This window comes from Chaetura pelagica, unplaced genomic scaffold (assembly GCF_000747805.2).
Source record: "Chaetura pelagica isolate M959 unplaced genomic scaffold, ChaPel_1.0 scaffold27, whole genome shotgun sequence".
Classification (NCBI taxonomy): domain Eukaryota; kingdom Metazoa; phylum Chordata; class Aves; order Apodiformes; family Apodidae; genus Chaetura; species Chaetura pelagica.
This window is the reverse complement of record NW_009954020.1, coordinates 2,576,497-2,594,201: the sequence shown is the minus strand read 5'-3', so window position 1 is coordinate 2,594,201 and position 17,705 is coordinate 2,576,497. Positions and strand designations below refer to the sequence as shown.

Sequence of the window (17,705 nt, the reverse complement as noted above, 5' to 3'; positions counted from 1 at the left end):
ATTTCTTCCTAATGTCTAACCTAAATCTCCCCTCTGCCAGTTTAAATCCATGACCCCTTGTCCTCTTATGACATGCTACTGTAAAAAGTCCCTCCTCAGCTTTTTTGTAGCCCCTTCAGGTACTGGAAGGTGCTATGAGGTCTCCCTGCATCCTTCTCATCTGCAGGTTGAGCAACCCTAACACTCTCAGTCTGTTTTCACAGGAAAGGTGATCCAGCCCTTTATGCTCCAGCCCTCTGATCATCTTCATGGTCCCTATTTTACTACACTGCAGCATAGTGATGCTATTATCAACCCAAAGTACATCATCAAGCCATTAATAATAAAAAAAAAGAGAATTTGCCCTGCAGATGGTGCACATTGATGTTTCACTGAAGAAATACGTGTTCAAAGTATTAAGCTAAAGAGAAAGAGAGCACCACTAGAATATTGTCCCCATGCAGCAGCCCTCTGCCAAACTACATTTTACAGGATCAGTCTAGAGCGCTGGGGAATTTAACTGCAAATTGGAAGACTGGTGGCAGTTTTAGTTGTCTCTTTCATTTCAGTGTACAAATCAGGATGCAACATGTTATTTGCAAATATTTGTGAGAAGACAAGCTATTAACCAGATGTAAATCTAGAAATGTGTTTTCCTCTGAGTCACTGTAAAAATAACGTATAAAAACAAGTGTATTTTATACAGATGATGTAACTGCAATAAAAGCATTAAAAGGCTTTAAAATATTGTATTTTATAAAGAATATTTGTCTGGTTTGCTAGTGAACACAAACAGTTCATTCCAGTTTTGTTTACAATTGTGACAAAGTAATCAAAATGACATAATACAAAAAAATTTAAAAGCAACCTGAAATACTGAAGAGAAGAATTTTCTCCTGGAGTTAAACACATGCAGATCACCCATTATTCCAAATCAAGAGTCTCTCACTACTTCAGCAACTCATCTAGTGCAGAGCACAACCAAGGAAATGTTCACCCCTCTTGTACTTTCACTCTGTGATACATTTGTGTGAGCTCCTCAAGATTCCTCTGCTCCCTTATATGTACCTCTAGTGAACTAAAAGCCAATTCTAAAAAAAAGGAAAGACAAAACCAAAGAGATTGCACAATCCTATATAGAATGGTGTGAGTTGGATGGACTTTTGAGATCATCTAATTCCCACCCCCATGCCATGGGCAGTGATAGCTCCCATTAGATCAGGTTGCTCAAAGCCCCATCTAAACTGGCCTTGAAGACTTCCATGAATGGGGCTTCCACAACTTCCTTGGGAAACCTGTTCCAGTGTCTCACCAGCTTCTCAGGAAAGAATTTCTTCCTAATGTCTAACCTAAATCTCCCCTCTGCCAGTTTAAATCCATGACCCCTTGTCCTCTTATGACATGCTACTGTAAAAAGTCCCTCCTCAGCTTTTTTGTAGCCCCTTCAGGTACTGGAAGGTGCTATGAGGTCTCCCTGCATCCTTCTCATCTGCAGGTTGAGCAACCCTAACACTCTCAGTCTGTTTTCACAGGAAAGGTGATCCAGCCCTTTATGCTCCAGCCCTCTGATCATCTTCATGGCCCCTATTTTACTACACTGCAGCATAGTGATGCTATTATCAACCCAAAGTACATCATCAAGCCATTAATATTAAAAAAAAAGAGAATTTGCCCTGCAGATGGTGCACATTGATGTTTCACTGAAGAAATACGTGTTCAAAGTATTAAGCTAAAGAGAAAGAGAGCACCACTAGAATATTGTCCCCATGCAGCAGCCCTCTGCCAAACTACATTTTACAGGTGTGCCCAATAGCATGATGAAAGCATTTCTGTCCTATCAAAGGGCAGGATAGCCTGGAATAGTACCACTTACAGTTGATATTGGAAGTTAGACCAGTGGAAGAAGGAGGAACATTAATACAGTGAAGATATAAATATTAACACAGCCATGGTGCTGCAATGCTGGGGAGCAATCTTGATCTGCAGCACCTCTCCTCATCCAAGGCGGGATCAGTTCTGCTGTGAAGAGCTGGGTGAATTACTTCTTCGTGAACTGCTGCCCTTAAATCTCACAAAAGCATCTTAAAGCCTGAAGACATCATATATATAAAAAAGCAACTATACTTTTTTCTTATATTTTTCTCATTACGTTTTCTGGGAGCTCAGGAAGAAGGGCATGAAAACAGGAACATAAGGGGAAAAAAATATTAAAGTAATTTTGAGTTTCTGGATGTTTTTAGGTTTGACTGAAAAGACAATATCAAAATAAAAATATTTTTTGAAAAGGCTTCCTTTTGAAACTGTTGGTTTACTATTACTTTAATGAATTTAATAGCCTCCAAGTTGTAGCAGTGACCTCCATGGCAAAGAACACTTTTGTCCTTACTAGAAATCATCCTATGTTTTCCGTGCAGGAATACAAGTCCTTGGGCAAAGTTCTCAGCTCTGTAGTGCACTGGGGTGTGCCTGAGCCGTGCCTGGCACTGGGGTGGGTCACAACCAGCTCAGGCCTTGGAATGGGCTGAGAGCTCCCGCCCAGTTGTGTTCACAGGGAGAGAATTAGAAGGTGTCGCGTACTTTGGGGTGTCTTGCACAAGGATTAGGAGGATCTGTCCTGAATCTGTCCTCTAGTCTCTTAATCATCTTTTTATTCCTTCTTTGGACTCCCTCAAGTTTGTCCATGTCTATCTCATATTGAGAAGACAAATACTGGACACACCACTCCAGGTGTGGCCTCACTAGTACTGAGGAGAGGGGAATGAACCAGTCCCTTGATCTGCTGTCAATACTGCAGCCAAGAGTACCCTTAGCCTTCTTTGCTGCAAGGACATGCTATTTACTCAAGTTCAACTTGGTGTCCACTAGGACACGAGGTCCTTTTCTGCCAAGCTGCCTTCCAACTGGGTGGCCTCCAGCATGTATTGATGGATGGGGCTGTACCTCCCCAGTGCCAGACTTTGCACTTCTTGAACTTTGTGAAGCTCCTGTTGGGTCATATCTCCAGCCTGTCAAGGTCTCTCTGGATGGCAGTGTGACACTCTGGTGGATCATCCACACCTCCTAGTTTGGTGTTAGATGCAAAGTTGCTGAGGGTACACTCTGCCCCAGCATCCAGAAGTATGAAGAAGTAAAGCAAGACTGGACCCAGTATTGATAGCTGACGTGCACCACTAATCACTGGCCTCCAACCAGACCTGGTGCCTCTGACCACCACACTCTGGGCCCTGCCATTCAGCCGTTTTCAACTCACCTCACTGGGCTCATCCAGCCCATATATCAACAGCTTTTCTGTGCAGATCTTATGGGAGGCAGCACCAAAGGCCTTTCTGAAGACAATATAGTTCACAGGCCTTGGCCCAGTTGTGTTCACAGGGAGAGAATTAGAAGGTGTCGCGTACTTTGGGGTGTCTTGCACAAGGATTAGGAGGATCTGTCCTGAATCTGTCCTCTAGTCTCTTAATCATCTTTTTATTCCTTCTTTGGACTCCCTCAAGTTTGTCCATGTCTATCTCATATTGAGAAGACAAATACTGGACACACCACTCCAGGTGTGGCCTCACTAGTACTGAGGAGAGGGGAATGAACCAGTCCCTTGATCTGCTGTCAATACTGCAGCCAAGAGTACCCTTAGCCTTCTTTGCTGCAAGGACATGCTATTTACTCAAGTTCAACTTGGTGTCCACTAGGACACGAGGTCCTTTTCTGCCAAGCTGCCTTCCAACTGGGTGGCCTCCAGCATGTATTGATGGATGGGGCTGTACCTCCCCAGTGCCAGACTTTGCACTTCTTGAACTTTGTGAAGCTCCTGTTGGGTCATATCTCCAGCCTGTCAAGGTCTCTCTGGATGGCAGTGTGACACTCTGGTGGATCATCCACACCTCCTAGTTTGGTGTTAGATGCAAAGTTGCTGAGGGTACACTCTGCCCCAGCATCCAGAAGTATGAAGAAGTAAAGCAAGACTGGACCCAGTATTGATAGCTGACGTGCACCACTAATCACTGGCCTCCAACCAGACCTGGTGCCTCTGACCACCACACTCTGGGCCCTGCCATTCAGCCGTTTTCAACTCACCTCACTGGGCTCATCCAGCCCATATATCAACAGCTTTTCTGTGCAGATCTTATGGGAGGCAGCACCAAAGGCCTTTCTGAAGACAATATAGTTCACAGGCCTTGGAGGACCCAAGCCTTTTGTTCACACAAGTATTTTTACAATTCCAAATTTATTAGACCTTTCATTTCTCTATGCTAAAACTCAGCAGACAGTATGCCTTTGTTGATGGCATCTTTGAAGTTTAGCTGTGCCTGACCCTGGCAGAAAGCAGATCTTCCCAATGAGGAGAAGCCTTCCCAATGTTCACTGACTCAACCTTCCCCTGGATTTCACTCAGCTTTGGACTGGAGCCACTGTGGAGAGATGAGAGCAGACTTCTTAACCCAGAAGAATGCCAGTGTTTAAAGCTGTATAAATTTTCACTCATCTTTCATCACTGAACACTACCTCTTGCTAAGTTATTAAAGCCATATTCACATGCCCTAGAGATTTTATGAGTGATTAATAACAATGAGATGATTGTTATTTAATTACAGCCAAGAGTATTAAGGGAAGTTGCTATATGGTGAATGCACCTGCAGAACAGGCTTCTCAGTACACACCCTTTACATGGCTGAAGCTATATTACTAAGATACACTGTGGGCATAATGACTGTAAGGAATCTCATGGAAGAATTAATTAATAAATGTTGAAGTGGGTTTGATAATGGTGGTGATCACATGGGTGAGGTGTATATCCAAGAGGGTATAAATAACTTAGTACTGACTTTATTGAAACCCATTTGTCCTCCATCCAACTGCTTTCGAATAATATCCCTCCAGGTAAGCCATTCTAGATGTACTCTATAATACAGGAGTCAGGAAGAAAACCATGTAGAAAAAAGCTGTTTGGGACTGTGGAGTTGTAGAATAAAGTGTAGGAAAGAAATCTGGGATAGTAGACAATAGGTATTTAGAGCTCTTTTATTTATAACCTAATTTCCCAATGAAATATTAAAAGTTTTTAATAGAACTGAATGCTATATTTGAGCTCAGAGGAGCAGATATTTAACAGATAGTCCATGCCTGATTTACTCAAAAAATCATTCTACATTTAGGGTAAATGATGACTGTAGTTCAAAACCAAACCATTATCAGTTATTTAATGCATACCAGTGCAATGCTTTTAGCTTCAGAAGAATTCTTTACTCACATTTCTGCAAGGACAAGCACAACCAGAACTCAAAGATGTAAAAAAAATAGTGTTTATCATTCAGAAGATATATGATACATTAGATCGTTCTCAATGCAGATTAGTATAAATGTTTTACTACAAAATTGGAGATTTTTTTTTGTGATGGGAAGCAAACTAATGGATTGCAGATTCCAGAGTCAGAACAAGGTGCAATGATCACAAACTGGTACACAGGAGATATAACCTCAATATGAGAAAATACTTCTTTACTCTGAGGGTAACTGAGCACTGGAACAAGCTGCCCAGGGAGGTTGTGGAGTCTCCATCCCTGGAGACATTCAAAACCCTCCTGGATGTTTTCCTATGTGATCTGCTCTAGGAGATTCTGCACTAACAACAGGGTTGGACTAGATGATCTCCAGAGGTCCCTTCCAACCCCTACCACTCTGTGATTCTGTGATTCTGTTATTAACTGGGCTCAATAGATGTAATCCCAGAATGTCTCTTAATTTACACAATGTACCAGAACATCTGAATTTCACAGAATGTGAAGAATTTAAACATCATGTTAGACCATGTAAGGTGTGAAAACAGTTTGCAAAACAAAAGAAACTTCAAGTGCATCATTCTATTGTTAGATGGACTTTCCATGTCTATGGCTCTTCAGCAGAGCCTGTTGGCTCACCTAAAGCAATACCAAAATAAACACTCTTAGTCTGGTTTATAGAGGACATTGGTATAATTTGAAGGATACGTAAGGCTCATCATTGCTGTAATACGTGCATTTACTGTAATAAGGGTAAAATCTGAATTGCATCAAGAAAAAATATGACCAGGCTACAAAAGTGTGATTATTCGAAGCTGCTGTCTTCTAATTTTCAGATTCAAGAGATAACATCTTGCCTAATACTCTACTTAACTCAACAGGTGTACCAGTCTTTGGAGAAAACAACAAAAAAAAAAAATGATTGTAATTCTGCTGGTGTCTATGTCAATGGTGTTCTACACTGGTAAGTGGCAATGGATTTTTATGATACTATTTTAAGTATGTGCATTTGGAAACACTCCTTTAGAAGCACACTCTAACCCCTCAAAATTTGTTGTTTAACATCCAAATGGACTTAAATGAGTTTATCTGCAGAGTATTTACGTTTTTCTCAGGACTTGTAGTGAAAGAAGAAATATTTAACAGGCTCAAAAATATAACTAAAAATTACTATTTCCCTTCTGCCAGCATTTAGTCATTATTTAAATTCTCTGGACTCCAAAAAATTTACAAGAGTCTCTACTCATTAATTACATGTGTAATTAATAAAGAGTTACACATAAAGAGTCTCTACTCATTAATTACATGTGTATTGCCTAAATTCTCCAAACCAGTTAGTGCATCCTGAACTGTACTTGAGGTTCAGCTAAAGTTCCTCATTCAAATGTTACGATTTACAGCTTTTTTTTTTTTTTTTCCTTCATGTTTTCTTAGACACTTCTTTAAATTTTATTGTCCTGGGTCAACAAGCTTCCCAGTGACAGGGATGAGCAAACATTTCACATTTCTGCTGTTCCTGCACTGTGTAGAAATGTCATTAGGAGCAGTGTTGTTTTCATGAAGAGGACTCTAAGAAGGTCTAACACCATTTCTGGTCACTCCATGTTTTTATTTCTAAAGGAAAAGAAAGTTCATCACATTGGCATAGACAAAACTCTGCACTGACCTATCTCAGTTTCACCCACTGCTTCTCTTCTAAGGGCATTAGAAGTCACCAAAGAAACAAGACTAAGACAGAACACAGTGCTAAAATGTATTGGTGAAGCTGAACTTCAAGATTCCTATGATATGAATATAAATCTGTAAGAAAATTAACATTTCCCACTGCAGTGATAGAGAATGCCAAAATATTTACACCTTTTAGTCATAAAAAAAAAAAAAAAGAGGTTCCCAGGTGTAAAGGGGACTAAATATATTGGCAATACCTGGTGCACTCAGAAACCTCAGGACACTCCAATTTTTTTTTCTGATATCATGTTTGAAAGAGATTTCCCCCAAACCTCAAAAGGCTGTGACATAGTTTTTAGGTTATTTATCCCCAGCCAGGTACACTCTCAGTACAAAGGTTATAAAATGCTACCATTCCTAGGTTTGGAGAGGATTATTGATTTATATTTATGCAGGATCTATTCTGCTGATCTCTGCTTTGCAACAGAAGGGAATTTCTGTTGGTGAACTAACGTCTTTGTGAGGAGCTAAATGTGATTTTCCTTGAAGAAATCAAATCTGTTGGATTTGCTGCACCCTGACTTTCCCGACACAATCAAGGTTTCTGCTCCTTGAGGATTATAATGACTCATCCATGCCATATGTTATTACTTTTTACTTACCCATGACTGCAAATAACAACTAGAGATACACTGATGTTTTTCTGATGTTTTTTTTTCAGGTACCACTTCAGAAAGCATTGTCAGAGTAGCAACATTACAGATACAGTCCAGGAACTGTTTTACATGTATTGTGTGCAGTTCTGGGCCCCTCACTTCTAGAAAGATATTGAGGTGCTGGAGCAGGTCCAGAGGAGAGCAATGAGGCTGGTGAAAGGACTAGAGGGAAAGGCTTGTGAGGAGAGGCTGAGGGAAATTATGTTGTTTAGCCTGGAGGAGACTCAGGAGGGACCTTCTCACTCTCTTCAACTACCTGAAGGGAGGCTGTAGTCAGGTGGGGGCTGGGCTCTTTTTCCAGGCAAAAAGAAACAAGACAAGAGGCCATGGCCTGAAGCTGCTCTGGGGGAGGGTTAGGTTGGATATTAGGAAGTACTTCCTCATGGAAAGGGAAGGGTGTTCAGACATTGGAATGGACTTCCTAGGGAAGTAGTGGAGTCATGATCCTTGGAGGATGTGGTACTTAGTGCCATGGTCTGGAGATGTGGTGGTGTTGATCATAAAATGGACTTGATGATCTTAAAGGTCTTTTCCAGCCTCAGTAATTCTGTCATTCTGTGAATGTTGAAAGAAAGTCTGTGGATAAGATACACAACTGGGAAGCCCAAGAGCTGATATATCATACAAGTCTCCCCAGACAAGTGCCAAGTCATTTAGCAGGTTTTAGAGAAAGGTGAAATAATTGGTCCTTCCTGGAGCCCTCTGAGGTTTTAAGGATTGATTTTTGTAGTGCTCTCTTTCACTGGCTATCAAGGGAATGATATAGGATCAATAACCCAAAAATGATAGCAAAAGAAGAAAACAGAATAAGTAACCCAGAAATTATTTTCTCTTTGTCCCTTCCTCTTCAATTTAAACAAAATTTAGCAATCTTGTTGGCAAACATTGGTTTGTTAATCTTGATTTATGATAATTAGAAATATCACTTTTTGTAAGTAAAGGATTAGAAGGGCCAAAGGTTTACCAAGCTGCTGACCTTGTGGCAGAGATTTTGCTCCAGGAGAGCTTCAAACATTTGTGTTAATGGGTTGTGTGCAAATTAAGTTTGCTGAGAATAACCAAGTGCAAAAGAAGGATGCTGGAGCAATCACAACTTCTAACAGTTCTGTAATGTGTCTTTATCAATTCTCTTCTCTGTCTCACTTCAACTCAATAAGATTTTCATGTTTACCAGAGTTTTGCTGAAAGGATTAAATGATCCATGGCTATTCATCAACAGACAGTGAGTTTGAGCCATGGTGTTATGCAGTATGTCAAAACATGGCTCTAGATGCACTTAATAGAATTTGGCTTGGGGGAAAGATGTTTGTCATTGCAGAGGAAATACAGGCTTTAGGTCACAAAATAAGAGGCAGTTTTTCTTCAGCAAGCATGTGTACAAACACAGAGCATTCAGTGCTATTTATTTTGCAAGGGAAACCAAATCTGAGCTCTTCATGGCCATCAAGCTTTCAACAGACCTGTTTCAGCTCTGGAAAAGGCCAGCCTTTATCAGGAGACCTTTTCTGATTTGTGTAAAGCATCTTGTACCCCTTAGACCTGCTGTAATGGAGGACACTTCTGATGGATTGTTGTTGATCTAAAAGCTTTGTGTTTTGAGCAAAGGAAAAAGTAATGTAAGAGAAATCACTGCTTCCTACCTCCCTCAATCCCATATCCATATTCTGCCACTAAACTTGAGAAATTAATTGCTGGAAGCATCCAACTGTTAACATGAACATCTTGTTCACTTCGCCAAAGCTGTAGGCATCCCGTGTAGAGGCCATTATATGTGATCTAAAAAATGCCTTATTTTTTCCTAATCCTTTGTTAAATACAGAGTTAAGCCTTGGATCTAGAAACCAAGACTCTGCTTTACTCTCTTATACCTGTATTGCAGGAAAACACAGCAGATTAACAAAGTAACGTCCACCTCTGTCCCAGAAACTTTGTAGAGAAAATAGACAGATTTCCTGATGCCAGTTATTCTGAAACATGTTATGCCATGAATTGTATTTATCTGTTTTCCTTGAGTTTTTGCATCTTTGAGCCAATAAATAATCTTGACTTTTTAAATCAATAAATAAAAAGTCAAGTTTAAATAAATCTAAAATAACACACTCTCTCTCTTAAAATTGTACAGAATCATAAAATCATAGAACTTTGGAATGGTTTGGGTTGGAAGGGACCTCCAAGATCAACTAGTTCCAACCCTACTGCCATGGGCAGGGACACCTCCCACTAGATCTGGTCACTCAGGACCCCCTCCAACCTGGCCTTGAACACTTCTATGACTGAGGCTTCTACAGTTTCCCTGGGCAACCCATCTCAGTGTCTCACCACCCTCACACTAAAGAATTTCTTCCTGATGTCTAACCTAAATCTCCCCTCCTCCAGTTGAAATCCATTACCTCTTGGCCTCTCACTACCAGCCCCTATAAAAAGCCCCTCCCCAGCTTTCCTGTATCCCCTTCAGGTATTGGAAGGTGGCTATGAGGTCTCCCCAGGGTCTTCTCTTCTCCAGACTGAACAGCTTCAACTCCCTCAGCCTGTCTTCATAGGAGAGGTGCTGCAGCCCTCTGATTATTTTCATGTCCATCCTCTGGACTTCCTCCGGGAACTGCAAGTCCATCTTATGTCTGGGGCTCTAGAATTGGACACAGCACTCCAGAGCTGAGTAAAGGGGCAGAATCACCTCCCTTGACCTGCTGGCCATGGTTCTTCTGATGCAGCCCAGAACACAGTTGGCTTTCTGGGCTGCAAGTGTTCATTCCTGGTTCACACTGGGCTTCTCATCAACCAACACCTCCAAGTCTTTCTCCTCCAGACTGTTTCAATCCATTCTCTGCCCAGTCTGTATTTGTGCTTGTGATTGCCCTCACCCATATACAGGACCTTGCACTTCACCTGGTTGAACTTCATGAAGTTTGTACGAGCCCACCTCTCCAGCCTGTCAAGGTCCCTTTGAATAGCATCCCTTCCCTCTAGGGTGTTGACCTTACTAAACACTTTGGTATCATCAGCAAACTTGCTGAGGGTGCACTCAATTCCACTGTCCATGTCACTGATGTTAAATAACATTGGTCCAAGTACTGACCCCTAGGGAACACCACTCATCACAGGTCTCCATCTGGACATCAAGCCATTAATCACCACTCTCAGAGCTACCATCCAGCCAGTTCCAGTTCTATCCAGAAGGCAGGAAATGGGAAAAAAAATGGGAAGGGAGAGAACAAATACTAGATTTCACCCTAATTCAAGGCATGGCAAATAGAAAAAAAAAAAAAAAATTATGTGTGGAAATCTGTAGCACAGCAACTACAAAAGGACAAAGAGTTAAGAAAGAACTAGTGCTATGAAGAGAGACAATAAGGCAATAGGCAAGAAGGCCTCAGAAAAAAGCAGACATTTTGATTTCAAATAAGTAAGGAGCACAGGGCTAGAGTAGAAACATACGGGACAATGAAAGCAGTTGGACAACTAAAACAATTTTAAACAATTCAATTTTTATCCCAGCAAGTGCTAGTGTTCAGAAGAGCAGAGGAACACAAGGGTTAGCACAGCCTCACTGGCAGCACCTTAGTTTAACAGAGGGCTGATTGTTAAGCTGAAGTCCGTGTGACTGACCAGGATGTGTCTGGGCTTTCCTGGGTGCATGTGGAGCTAAACAAGTATCTCATGGCTTTCACAACTCTGCTTGCCAGTGCAGGGAGGCATTGAAAACATCCAGTGTCTGTGTCATAAAGAAGTATATGCTGTTGGTATGTTGTTTTCTAGTTTGTTTTTTATTATTATTTTTAAGACTTTTTCTTCTCAAATCCATTTGCTGAGGTAGGTGGCCAAGACTTGGAGCCACCAGTGTTCCTGCCAGAACTTCTTGACACACCTGAAAGGATCTTGAGTAAGGACTGTTTAAGCTTTATTTTCTACAATATTGCATGGCAGAGGGGAAACCACTTGTACTCCAGGAAAGGGTGCTGTTAGCAAAGAGCTAGTAACTCTTATCCCAAAACAGTTGAAAAACTAAAACAAGACAACTGTCCTAGTCTGAGGACAGTTCTTGTCTTTTACTGTTTTAAAAAAAAAAAGACTGGTTTGTTTATTTTTTCGATTATTTTGTTTGTTTATTTAGACAATGCCACATTCTTCAATGGAGTCTTTCAAAATGTGGAAAGCGTTGCATTATTTTTTGGTAAGTTTTTGTTCCAGCTGTACTTGAGCACTGAATGGAAACCCTATGAGGTTTGCTTTTATGTATACTGAAAAGGAACAGGGATTGTTGAGGCTGCACATATTCTCCAAAGACTGATATAACACTGAACACTGCTGACTTTTAAGTATTGTGTTAATGCCTTGTTTAGACTCCATGTTCACGTGTCACCCATGTGTGACCCGTACCTGGCTCACCTCCATTTACCATGCATTTTATGGCTGTTTTCTTCCAGACTGCCTGGGTTCTCATTTCACCTGGTTACAGTCCATCTTCACTAACTTCCCTGCCCTGCTCAGCTTTGTGAACAAACTGAAGTGTGTCACTGGTTTTTGTCCCAGGGATTTTGAAGACTATGGTTGCTCTTGCCGGTTTGAGATGGAAGGGCTCCCCGTGGATGAAGCTGATGAGTAAGTTTTACTCATGAGATGTCCACTTCTGCTCTGACTGGCTCTCAGTGCCTTCATGCTCTTCATGACCTGAAGCACAACATATGCCTTAATGATTTGAGGACAGCTGTAAAAAAATAGAAGGTTTATTCAGAGAGTAAAGAAGTCCAACACGATCCATCTCTGTTCAACCTAGTCATGACACACTTCAACTCTAAATATCTCATATGTCCTAAAAAATCCCCTCAGCTCTGTTTTATCAGCTCTGTCCTGTGTGATCCCTACCTGCTGGTGAGCACTAGCAGTTTGCTGGGCCAAAATCCTGCACCGGTTGGCTTATAGCATGGCTTGGAAACAGATGAAGGTGGTCATGTAATGATCCACTTAATTCTTTTCTCTCATAGTTCACAGCCTCTGTTTATGCTCCTATCCTACAGGTAAAAGCAGAGTCCCCCACACCTGCTTGTAATTCTGCCAGTACATCTCTGGTGGCACAGCTGGTTTAAACTGGTTACAGAAAGTGGACACTAATCAGAGAATCACTTAATCATAGAATGGCTTGGGTTGGAAAGGACCACAAAGATCATCTGATTGCAACCCCTCTGCATGGGCAGGGGCACCTCTCACTAGACCAGGTTTCTCAGAGCCCCATCCAACCTGACCTTAAACACTTCCAGGGATGGGGCTTCCACAGCTTCCCTGGGCAACCCATTCCAGTGTCTCACCACTCTCATGTTAAAGAATTTCTTCCTAATGTCTAACCTAAATCTACCCTCTTCCAATTTAAAAGCCTTACCTCTCATCCTTTCACTACACAACCTTTTAAAAAGCCCCTCCCCACCTTTTCTGTAGCCCCTTCAGGCACTGGAAGGTCACTAAAAGGTCCCCCTGAGGTCTTCTCCAGGCTGAACATCCCCAGCTCTCTCAGCCTGTCTCCATAGGAAAGGTGCTCCAGCCCTCGGTAGAGGTGAACACCACATATATCTCCTTGGCATGTCTTAACCAGAGCTCTCTAAATCCTAATCAGATCTTTGTCAGCAAAACCTCATTAATTTCTTTGTACTGGAGAATTTTATCTCACAGCTAAACATGACTTCAAGGGGCAGTTCAGAGGTTAAGTTGATCTTGCCCTGAGCATGTGTGCAGGTGCAGAGGTTGTAAGGTGCTGGACCATCCAGCCACAGAGAGGAACAATGTAGCTCAATGGCTCTTCCAGTTGCATGCACTAGCTAAAAACAACATCCAAACTCCTCTCTGTGCTTTGGACAAATGCTGCCCCAGGTCCTGGCTGGGCTGGTAAGAAAAATGTAGTGTCAGGCTGGGACAATCAAATGGTTGCTCACTTTCTGCACAGCAGGAGGTATGAAACGAAATTCAAAAGGAATCAAGATCCATCTGTGTCTAAATAGAAAAAAAGTTTTTCCTGTAATGTAATTTATTCATTGCCTGAGTGAAGACAGCAGTGACTTAGAAAGGGCTAATGCCTATAGCTAGATGGAAATCAATCCTTCCACTTTCCAGCATGGGATGGCTGGGAAAATGGAGATCTAACCCTGCTACTGGAAAAAAGCCATGGGGCTTCTTATGAAAGGTTTTCTGCACAATCATGATGACATGCTGAAACAAGAGCTCTAGTCAGTTCAATGGACTGATACCCAAAGAGCTGGGCACCTGGGCTTTCACTTCCTCAGCTTTATTTTAATGCAGAGCAGCAGAAATGCAGAAAGAGCAGAGTGATCTATCAGCAGTTTTGCCCTGAGAAACTTCCACAGAGTCACTTTGTGTTTACAAATTTTTAGCAGACCTGTGATAAGGTTTCCTTAGCAAAGTGGCAACCCCACTGCACTTTGCAGTAAATGGAAATGGGTTATTGATATGCCCTTGGTTCAAGAGAGCCTGCAAACTAGTGGCTGCTACATGTCTTTCTCAGTCACATTTCCCACAGGGTTGCAATTTTTTTCACTGACTATTTCTTACAAACTAGTTTTGAAAACCTTGGGTTTTATCACTGAAGTTTTTATTCCATAAAAAATGTAGGCATATAAGGCATTAGAAAATGTTTGTGCCCATAAGCCAAATTTTTTCCATTTCCTAGAGTAGCTAATTGTCATTCCTAAATTAGGAGCCTGCTCCATAGTCCACGGGGAAAGAGAAGCACGCCCAGAAGACAACCCATGTCTTATAATGCCCTGCTCACAAGAGGAAGGCAAGCAAATTTTCTGATTAACTGTTGCATTAAGTGTTGATGCAATTGTGATGCTCTAAACGAACAACAACTGCAGGGAGTTTGTATTAGAGTAATTATGCTGTCAGAGGAACTTTCAGGTGCTGACACCTCACTAGAGCCCAGGCAAAGACAGAAGTGGGTCTTGAGATATTTCACTAGTTATAGTTAAATCCCTGTTTAATCCTTCCTGGTAGCAGATGCTGAGTTTGAGTGTTAATGTTGTCTTTGCATTTGGCATGGTCAAGACCAATGGCAGCTCAGTGAAAGTCCCATGCTCTGACTCTGTTTCTCTGCAATGAGGATATTTCAAACTAAATCTAACAGCAAGTCTCTGTTTAATTTCTGTAATGATTTTATATGGGGTAAATGATGACTGAGTCCTCTCCTGGTACTTCATTTATAGCCATGTCAGTACACACAGATGTTGTTATAACAGGAAAGTAGATGCCTTGCTTGCTCAAAAACAGCTGAATACGAAAGATGATTGATGAAGAGCTTGTTGGGGTTGAATTTCCATTGTTATTCACAGCTAAAGTGGTCATGCAGGCATTTGAGGTTTGCATGAGAGCTGGGGGTGCAGGAAAATGGAAGCTTTCTGACTGCCTTTGTTGTGTGGTGGTGGGAGAAAGCTGCTTTACTCCATTGTGAGAGAAATATTTCACAGCCCTTTAACGTAGCTAAATGCTGCACTTTAACTCTGATTGTTGCATAGAAAGGAAAGTACAAGAAATGGAGGATAACACTGCTCCTATTTATGCAGTCTCAATGAGACACAAGGATTCACAAGGTGTGGCAGAAACATCAACACTCCATGACTGCCAGGTTCGGTGCAGTTCTTCACGTCTGCAGTGAGAAAGGTTGTGGCAGGGCTGAAGCCATGAGAGCTGAGAGAGCTGAGCTGTAAGAACCCAGGCACTGCAGATGGAGGGAAATGTAAGTGTGGTGTCCCACAGCAAGCAGACCTGCTCCTATCACTGTGGTTTGCATGCAGATCTATCTATTCCACTAGGCTGACTCAGGGAAAAGCAGTCACCAGCCTTTCTTGTGTCTAGGAACAACACTGAGGTTGTCTTTTTCTCTTTTTGGCATCTTTTGCATTCCTGTGGAAGACTTGCATGACAGCATTGAGGTCTGATCTTGGACTAAAACTAAAATTGTGTGAACTTTGTGTTATTTCATTTTTTAAGCTGCTGTTTCCAGCACCGCAAATGCTATGAGGAAGCAGTGGAGATGGAGTGCTCATGGGATCCATCAAGGATTTCTACAGACATCAGCTGCTCTACTGAAAACCTGACCTGTGGTAAGACCAACCCATTGCAAGAGTATCATACAGAATTCTCACCATGACCAGAAGTCATATATAAATTAAACAGAAACAACCTCCTGTTGTGCATTTTTGAGGGTTTGGTTGTTCTGATCAGGGGTGAATAGAAACAGGAACTCACAGAAGTATCAAAGCCCACTAGGCAGGATGACTGAAGTCAAATAACTAGAAACTTGCCAGGGCTCTTCTAACAGGCAAAACCCTGCTGATGTTTTCTTGACTTTGCAGGACCACTAAGCATTGTTCGAGATCTCTCTGCACATCAGAAATTCATCAGATGCTGGGGAAAGATATGAAAAAAAAGTTCCCTTCAGAAGCTTCAAGGATTGATTTTTATACACTCTGAGGGATCAAGTTCTTTGTTCACAGGGTTATATGGAATACTCAGATACAACAGTATCACCAACGAGAGCAGAGACCAAGCCATTATAATAGGAGTTACTCTATGCAATACTAATACAGTCCTGGCAAGTGTGGAGTGGGGCTCCTTAATGCCTAATCAATTTTAATACAGTTTTTCAGCAAATATTGACTCACTTACAGAAAAGACTATATGGTAGAACATGATTTAAGAATACCAGCAAAGAGGAGCAGAATCCCAAAACCTAATACCTTTACAGCTTGTTTAAACAACAGTATGATCTGATTTCCTTTTCTTGTTTCAAATTTAACCCATTTTTGCTATTTAGGTCAATCTATAAAGCCCAAGTGCATTTAAATAGGGTCTTTTTATCTCTTTCCATACCTAATAATCAGGAAAAGTTCTGTTTAAACTAACAACAACAAAAAAGAAGGAATAAAAAGAATATAGTCCCCATCAAAAATGAGAAATGTGTGGCAGCTCCAAAAGATCAATGTTGTTTTTTTTTAATGCTGAAAGGTAGAAGGTTTTGAAGTGGGAAAAAAAAAATTCAGGAAAACTGTTTCATGTCCTTTATAAGGAGCAAAACACATCTTACATGAAAGGTTTGGCTTGTGGACTTCTTGAGGTTAGGAGGAATATTTTAATGAAGCCTGTGAAATGTCTAACTCAGTATCAGCTGGGTTAAGTTTGCCATGGAAAAACCAGAGGCAGCCAAGCACTGCTCTGTATTCCTCACTACTCTGCAGAATAAACCAGCCCGGGCAGGAAGTTTATGGCCAGACTATGAAACTTGATTGTGTTTAATGGGAAGAAGCACAGTAGAAGCAGGTTTGCAGTAGTGAATATAGACATGAACCTTACAGGGAGGGAAAAGCAGGAAGCTAAAAAGATATTTCAATAGAACCTTGTTTGGCTTTTTATTTTGTTTGCAGAGTCTGGGGATCCCTGTGAGCAGTTCCTCTGCAACTGTGACAAAGATGCCATTGAATGCTTTGTGAACTCACGTATTAACTCTTCCTTGAATGGGCTAGATGTGTCCTTCTGTCCAGCTCTGGTTACAGGTAATGACAAGGGTCTGATCAACTGCTGCCAGGTTTTCCACTGGCATCAAATTTGATCAGACAACAATGAAGCAGTAGCTGGGTGCTCTCCTGCAGTAAATCTAGCAGTTTGTCCTGGCCTCCATTTCATGGGTCCTTTCCATTTACAGCTACTCAAATGAATGCCACAAGAGAAGAAAAGAGTGAACTAATTGCTGTCCTGGAGCACATCTGGGAGAGGTTACTGACCTAGTGAGGGGGCTGGAGGACATGATGAAGGAGGAGGATGCTCAGGGGAGATCTTTTTGTTTCCTCAATAACCAATGGAGTGTGGAGAGACGATGCAGCCAGACTTTTACTGGAGGTGCACAGGGTCAGGACAAGAAGCAAGAGACACAACTGCAACAGGGAAATTCCAGTTATGGAAGAAATTTTCTTTCAGGTGGTTCTTGCCAACCCTGTGAGGGTCTTGCCTACCTGGATGAATGGGTGGTATTTGGGGTGATTAGTGACCCACTTAGGTCACTAGCAGGAAT

General features: G+C 41.6%; 1 protein-coding gene across 1 annotated transcript in view; it reads left to right on the top strand.

The window, feature by feature from the left end:
• Positions 1-6,200: 6,200 nt before the first annotated feature.
• OC90 (otoconin 90) overlaps positions 6,201-17,705 on the top strand; it is a 22,539-nt gene continuing 11,034 nt past the window's right edge. Inside the window, exons 1-6 of the mRNA XM_010002281.1 lie at positions 6,201-6,216; positions 11,418-11,516; positions 11,748-11,807; positions 12,061-12,235; positions 15,629-15,741; positions 17,062-17,190. Of these exons, the coding sequence (XP_010000583.1) occupies positions 6,201-6,216; positions 11,418-11,516; positions 11,748-11,807; positions 12,061-12,235; positions 15,629-15,741; positions 17,062-17,190 (592 nt within the window). The remainder of the gene's footprint in view (positions 6,217-11,417; positions 11,517-11,747; positions 11,808-12,060; positions 12,236-15,628; positions 15,742-17,061; positions 17,191-17,705) is intronic.